This window comes from Micropterus salmoides, unplaced genomic scaffold, assembly GCF_014851395.1.
Source record: "Micropterus salmoides isolate LMB-PRFRI ecotype aquatic unplaced genomic scaffold, ASM1485139v1 Ms_hic_scaffold_9, whole genome shotgun sequence".
Classification (NCBI taxonomy): domain Eukaryota; kingdom Metazoa; phylum Chordata; class Actinopteri; order Centrarchiformes; family Centrarchidae; genus Micropterus; species Micropterus salmoides.
This window is the reverse complement of record NW_024044681.1, coordinates 29,290,076-29,297,964: the sequence shown is the minus strand read 5'-3', so window position 1 is coordinate 29,297,964 and position 7,889 is coordinate 29,290,076. Positions and strand designations below refer to the sequence as shown.

Below are 7,889 nucleotides of genomic sequence, written 5' to 3'. Positions count from 1 at the left end.
GCTTTGACCAAATCCTATGGTAAACTGGGTGACACAAGAAAAGACCGAAGAGGAAAGCAAAAAGTTAGGAAACTAGGAGGAGAACAGTCCAGCCCTAAAAATGGGAAGATCTAACCTAATATAGTCGACTTTACGTATATTAATGAAATCGTTCATGTGGAGTAACAAGAAACAGAATTGTATTTCAGTTTTCAAAACTGAAATACAGTAAGAAGGCGAAGCGGAGGCATCAGCACAGACTGGAGAGAGACCTCAACACCAACTACAACAAAGATATGTGGCAGGCCATCAAAAACATCACAGGCTACAAAAGCAGGAGCTCCGACCATCCTGTGTGAGGCCACATTACCAGATGAGCTAAACACCTTTTATGCTCGCTTTGATGTCCTCAACAAAGAGTCAGCTGTAAAGTCTACTCCACCTCCAGAACAATGGCCACTGTCAGTATCCACAGCAGATGTGAGGAGAGTCCTGCCGAGAGTGAATATGAGTAAATCAGCTGGGCCTGATAACATTCTTGCCTGTGTACTAAAAGCCTGTGCCAATCAGCTAGTTCATGTTATTACTGACATTTTCAATATATCACCATCTCTTATTGAGGGTTTCCCACACTGCAAAAACTGAGCTCTCAAAAACAAGAAATAAAAGTATTAAAATGGGGGAAATATTACTTAAAATAAGCAAATTTATCTTGAAACAAGTGAAATTCTCTAACATAAAAGCCACCTGGTTAGAAGAAATATCTTGTCAGACAAAAAACAAGTATATTTTGCCTTCAATTAAGATAATTAATCTTACTAAGATTTTAGTTTTTGCAGTGCACCTGCTTCAAGACAGCCACTGTACCTAAAAAGTCTGCAGTTTCTAGTCTGAACAACTACCGCTCTGTGGCACTCACGCCTATTCTGATGAATTGCTTTGAGAAACAGATTCTTCGGCACATAAAGAACAAATTGCTGATTTCAGGAAAAAGGAGATAAAGACACACACTCCTGTCTACATCAGTGGAGCTGAGGTGGAGCAGGTGAACAGTTTCAGGTTCCTGGGAATCAGCAGCACAGAGAACCTGACATGGTCATCTCACATCTCGATGCTAGTGAAGAAAGCTCAAAAACGCCTGTATTTCTTAAGGAAGCTTAAGAAGCCCAAAGTCCCGTGCCAAGTTCTTGTCAATTTTTACAGAGGAGCAACAGAAAGCATCCTGACTGGAAACATCACAAACTGGCATGGGATGTGCACGGCCCAGGACCACAGGGCTTTTCAGCGGGTGATTAAAATTGCTCAGAAGATCATTGGTACCCATCTCCTGAGCTTCATATCAGTAAGGTGAGGTGAGGTGCCTAGGCATACTTTTATATTACTGCATATTTTCTGCTACATAGCAGAAGGGAGTTGCAGACTCAAATTCACTTTACAAACTGTTGTAATGTGACAAATAAATCTACCTTGTACCTTGGACTTTGTACCTTGTACATTAATTTGCATATTAGAAAAATTATTATAACACAATGCCTCTCTCATCAAGCAATCAAATTTGAACAAACTGATTAAATTAACTAAAATCAGTATTTTTTTCCAAATAAAAAATGGCAATTATACAGTTTGTTTCACTTTTCAGTCTTACAAACGCAGCTGTGTCCTTGAATTTAAAAAATATATGGTTTTAGGCAGTTATCATCATGGAGCAGGGAATGGGACCAAACAACAAATAAGCTTACACTGCCTCCAAGTGGGCAATATATATTATTGCATGATGACATCTTGGATTTTATGCACGTGCAGAACGTGAGGTAGGCCTGCCAAGGACATGTTTGGTTGAGTACAGTAATTCAATTAAATTCAAATTAGCTTTATTGGCATGAATGTGTAACAACAACATTGCCAAAGCATCATACATACAACATAAGAACAATCAACCCCATACATTTCATTAAACAAGTAATTAAAGCGTAAAGTAATCAAAGCGTATGTGTGTTTGTGTTAAAAAAAACAATGAAGAAATATTAAAAAAACATTAAAAATAAATAAACAAAACAGTAAGCGTGTGTGTACAGTACAGAATGTGTAGAATATTTGTAAAGTATTAAATGAAATTGTTATACTGCATTTATAATATATTTTAGAATCACTACCTACTCATGCATCACGCAGTCACTCCTAGTACTCAATAAATAATTACTTTCTTTAATTTGTCATTAAATTTATTTAATTTGCCATTAAATATCTCAACAGCCTGGCACATACTTCTGTAATGGGCTTATTCCAGGTCAGCCTTACATGTCTTTCAACTGAATTGTTTTTACTATGACTGACCACATTTCCAAGCCAGTCTTAGAAACATGGAACTCTAGAGGGATTTATATTTGTAAAGGATTTCAGCATCACATACATTTACTTTAAATCTTTAATTCCCCTAAGAATCAAACAAATAAACAGACAGATGTTTAGATGACTTTTATCACTTATTTGAAAATCATAAAAGCTACCCCAAAGTGCTGCCCCATAACTCAAACTGATAATGTTTAGAAATGTTGCTGTATGGACAGTCATGACTACTAGTTACATTTTCTACTAAAGAACTGTTAAGATTAAACTCTATGGCAGTAAAGTGCTCTCCCATCTTCTCCTGAAGATGAAGCAGCAGAGGGCAGATGAGCTGGGTCTGAGCTTGGTCTGAATTTATAATATTAATTGGTAAAAATGCTGACAGCTGAAAAATGTCTGCTCACATAACTGAGTCATCAGCCCCAGCTACATAAGTTATGATTGTCATAACTCAAGATTAGATCAGAGAGGCAAGCTGGTCCCCCGATGAATAACAACACTCAGTCACTCAAATTGACTTATTAGGGCACTGAAGGATTGTTGCTCCAGCTAATCTGACAAACAGTTCCAATTTGCATAAGACAGACTTGAGAAGAGGGCAGTATAGGACAGCAGCAGAAACTCCAGCCACTGATATGCAGCACATTTTTATTTCCTTTACAGTTCAGACATTCAGGTCACTGGTTTCCAGTCTTTTCTTTTTGTCACACATACCCTAACACTACTCCATTACTGTCAGCTATTTCCCCATTCTATTTGTCTGTTTCAACATTTTATGAGGCTGTGGCTCTGGAGGTAAAGTGGGTCATCTGCCAATCAGAAGGTCGGTGGTCTTACAGTCTGCATGTCAAAGTGTCCTTGGGCAAGATACTGAACCCAAATCCAGATTGGCAGCGTGAATGATTAGTTTCTACTTCTGATGAGCAGTTGGCACCTTGCATGGTAGCCACTGCCATCACTGTGTGAATGTGTGTGTGCATGGGGTGAATGTGACATGTAGCGTATAGCGCTTTAACTGGTCAGAAGACTAGAAAGCCGCTATACAAGTACAGACCATTACCATTTACTTTTAGCTAACAATTTTTTCTCCTTTACTTTTAGCTAACGATTTGAACCATTTTCCTTTACAATTAGCTTTTTCAATCATATATCCATAACTTTTAGCTATTTCAACTGTTTCTCCATTACTTTCAGCTAACTATTTCAACCAATTTTCCACTACTGTAAACTAAGTGTTTCAACTTCTCCGCTTGCATGCTAACTAGTTAACATGCACTCACCCCCCCCCCCGATTGAGATGATGATCATCTTCAGAGCATGTGCAATGAGGGACACTGGCAGGACATGCGGTTGATGCATATGTTAGGACTTGGGAGTGAGAACAGGTTGGGTTGATGATCAATCAGTGACCATTCTGTTATTGGATTGTCAATGCAACCACCAAGCCACATGACATGTTGTTGACAAATGATACTTGCAAAATCAGGAAAACATCCACACAAACTGTCCCTTGAAGTTCTGGAGAGAGAAAAACTGGTCGTTCAAGTAGGGGTAGTCAATGTATTAGAATAAAAATAAAGATTTTACATAATGTGTCCAAGCTGCTAAGGATAAAAAAAAACTGGAAACAGGAAGAGAGTTTCAGATGGATTAATTGCTCTGTACACCGGGAGCTGCCAAAATAGGTCAAGCACCCATTTTGGCAGAACATTGAACCATTTGCTATGAAATGCTCATTCTACTTCATGGCATGTTAAGTTTCTTCACTTTCTATGGAGTACAAGCTATCTTTCTTATTTTTTTTCTTCATTTTTATCACAATCTTCACAATAAGTGTGTATATAATTCTTGCTTGTTATAAAGCTGTAAATGTAAAGTGTACAAACGCTTTTTGTTGCTATGTCGTAGTTTAACTTTCATGCTTAATCTCTCTTTTGCCCAGTGGCTTATCAACCATTCACACTGAGTAGCATAGTACCTCTGAACCACACTGGTCACTGTAGGCCTTTTGTTCACCACTGAGAAAAGATTAGACAGTTTTTGCATTTTACCACTACATTGATAGCATGTCTATGAATATCCTACTGCAGTATCCTGTGTGTCACCACACTCAGCAGAAATCAGGCTTCTATGAGAGTGAATTTCACTTATAGCAACAGAAAAAAATGTCTTCCTTTAAAGCAGGAAACTAATATGTTGAAATCACTGGAAGAAAAGAGATCTTGCAAGGTCAAAGTACAGCGGTAGTTATTCAGAATAGGTGTGATGGTTAAGAATTCTTTGTGGTACTAAGGTAAATATGTAGAATAATTACATTACAAAAACTTTTATACTATGCAACATACAGCACAGCACCCCTGCAGAAGTTAATGATCCAGTATCTAACCTCATTAAGAACCTAATGGAACAGACATGTCAGTATAAGTTATACTAATATTCAAGACAACAAACCTATCTTTTTATTCAATATTATTTTAAAATTGCAGGTTAGAGCAATGTAATGATGTGTACAACCACGCCCACATGCGTTAGGAGGCCTGTCTTCTGGTCACACTGTACTTGCTTTGCATATCAACTTTACAACATTTAAATCATAACTGCAGACATCTTCTGTCATTATTTTGCAGAGGCCACAGTAAGCGACGTTTCTGACCATGAATATGTTATCACTTTCAGTTTTTGCTCTTTTGATAATCTGTTGTTTGCCTCTAATGTCAGCAACGGTTGTTCAAGATTTTAATCACGTGGAGAGATGCAAGGACTCCCTGTATATGGGGACACCACCGCGGGGGCTCACCGGCACCAAACTGAAGAAGATCTGCCAACGTTATGCAGACAAACCTCGCTATGTGACCCTGTACGACTCCCAAAAGAGGATTCCAGTTTACTCGGCTTATACCTTCAAGAAGACAGAGGGAGACAGACGTGTGGACTACCCATGGATGTATGAGCCACAGGTCAGAGGCTTGTCTTTGAGTATTTGGTCTAGTTTGTTTTTCAAAAATGACAAACACTTAAAGGTGTGTTCATTCATTCGTTTAACCAGGTAACCCATAAAATGTCATACAGGAAGCCTCTTAGAGAGGGTTAGGGTTAGGGTTAGAGTGAGAAAAAAGAAGCCTCATAGACTGGCTGAGCATTTTTTCCCACTATATCATAAAACTACAGTAAGTGCTCTTCTGTGTCTCCCCAGCTGGCTGAAGTCGATGGAAATGGAAACATGCTGCCCTTCCCTACTGGTTACCTGCACATGAAGTTTGAGGACAGCCAGGCAGTCCTGGATGACTACTCTGATGTGGTCCTGTATGAGAGAGGTCACCTGAACCCGGACCAGCACCAGTCCACCCCACACGACCGGGCTGCCACATACACTCTCACTAACGTGGTCCCAGAGATACGGGAGTTCAATATCGGGCCTTGGCGTGAGTATGAGGAGCGGATCCGGGTCCGCCTCAACAACTTCTGCCGCGGCACGGCATACATCGTCACCGGAGTGACCACCAGAGGCAACATGATCCGTCGAAACAACCAGGACCGCGTGGCCATCCCCGAAGATGTGTGGTCCGCATACTGCTGCACCGAATACGACCGCAACGCCCCCCACGATGTTCGCATCCGCTTCCCGTCCCACGCAGCCTTCGCCAAAAACGCCAAAGAGGGCAACAGCGTTCATGAGCTGACGGTCCAGGAACTTGAGAACTTTCTGAAAAATCATATGGATGTTGACCAGAACCTTCAGATCTTTTATGACAACTGCATCTCTCCCTCACCCCTTCCTCTTTACCTCCAACATACTATCTGAAAGCTCTCTGAGTTTAGCCCTTCTGTGTGCACTTGGATTTCTTTAAAGTTAAGATGCATAATGGTAGACAATTGTGCCTTTTTGTGCTCAAGAGTAATGAAAAAAATCTTATAATGTGAGAATACCCTTTAACTTTAAAGTAAAAATTTCCCTTGCAGCTCAGTTATTGTTGTACCCTTGAAAAGTTATAAAAAGAAACTAAATTGCTCTTTCTTCAGTTGAAAAATGAGTGTGTTCTTTCATTGAGTCTGTTCTTAAAATATATAATAACAAATACCATGATTATTGTATCGGAAAGCAACCTTGTTGTGAGAGTGAGTATAATAGGCCTACAGATGTATGGTGTGTTATGTAAATTGGCTCATCTAATAAAATATCTTAATTTACCTGTCTATATTGTGAATGTGTTATCAGTTATACAATAAAACGCTTAAATGCGTAAAATACTGAACTAAAAGTTTGCAGTTCGAAATGTGCTTAGAGACTAAAAGACAGAAAAACAACCAGTCCTCATCTTTTATTAAAGCCGAGGTCCCCTGAAGTCATTAAGCTTTAAGCTGAGAAATAGCTTCTTTTTGTCATACCTTTGGACATATGTGAGTTTCAATGTTTTGTCAGTTATAAAAATTGGATGTGACTGTTATGGCTGTTAGATAGGTTTTATTGTCTTTAATCATTTAGTTAATCTACAAGTAATAAAAGCCTTTTGAATAGCATAAAAAATCCATGGACAACTGTTTTTGTTGTAAAGTTATAAAAGTTTTCAATAAACCAAGGATCTGAGAACCCTTACTTAGCATCTAAACTGTATTATTTAAAGGACAACGAAAACATATCTGGGTGTCCAATGAAAAATTAAACAAAATATTACTTCTGTGAATATCACATCATAAAGGCATATTTGACTTTTCATAATTTAAAAAGTAGTTTTTGGTTTCATGTGTTGCTGAAGTCGTCTTTAAAGTTTTTGAGAATGATGTTTCTATTTGCAATTCTAGAGAGGGAGATGCTTTCTGAGCTGTTAGAGCATTATCAGGCATCTTCCCAAAATGGAGGTTTTAAAAAAAATTCAATAGGCTTGTTAATTTGGATTAAAAACTGCCTAACCCAAATTTCTGAAGCAGCAGGCCTTTTCTATACATTATAGTTGCACACTGCCATCTAGTGAGGGAGGTGAAGTATTTTCTGTGCTCAGTGCTTACAGGATAAACAGAGTTATTATTATCTGCGGTGGTAATTGGATTGAGTGCGAAAAGAAAAATGCTATGACATTACCATAGGCATTAGTCATATCAACAATTGTGCAATCTATTTACGATGAATCTGCGGAAGTTATAATAAAGATGATTTTGATTAATACAGTGCACATCAAGCATAAGAGTACCCACTGGGGTCGAATAACTTGCTTTTTATTGCAGCAATAATTCATGCCAGATATTCTAAACCAAAAGTAAAGATTTAGTATTCCAGATATGACTACAATTACTGCCCCTGGGTTGTGTGCTTCCGTCAACCAGGCAAGTTGCAGTCTACATGCATGTCTGTCCAGACTCATAATATACTGTATGTAGTGAATACTTGGAAGGAATTGAATAATGGAATTCATGGAGAAATAAATGGAAATTATCACTATAAAAATCACATGATTCCAGTGAATCTGCATTGTTGAACTGATTAATCAAGGATTATCATCAATGTATTGGTTAAACAGGTACACATGTACTTGATTACTATGTAAAGATGGATTCTTATAGAGTGTATC

At 38.4% G+C, this 7,889-nt stretch overlaps 1 protein-coding gene across 1 annotated transcript; it reads left to right on the top strand.

The window, feature by feature from the left end:
• Nucleotides 1–4,949: 4,949 nt before the first annotated feature.
• On the top strand, nucleotides 4,950–6,519 carry LOC119896134 (endonuclease domain-containing 1 protein). Its single transcript, XM_038709624.1, has 2 exons — nucleotides 4,950–5,282; nucleotides 5,519–6,519. Exons 1-2 carry the CDS (start codon nucleotides 4,980–4,982, stop codon nucleotides 6,125–6,127), a joined length of 912 nt encoding a protein of 303 aa, XP_038565552.1. The 5' UTR covers nucleotides 4,950–4,979; the 3' UTR covers nucleotides 6,128–6,519.
• Nucleotides 6,520–7,889: the final 1,370 nt, after the last annotated feature.

What these genes read in the sequence shown, in the direction of transcription:
- LOC119896134 (XM_038709624.1), top strand. Translation starts at nt 4,980, where the DNA reads ATGAATATGTTATCACTTTCAGTTTTTGCTCTTTTGATAATCTGTTGT. An exon ending in CATGGATGTATGAGCCACAG is followed by an intron (nt 5,283 to 5,518) that starts GTCAGAGGCTTG and finishes GTGTCTCCCCAG; the next exon opens with CTGGCTGAAGTCGATGGAAA.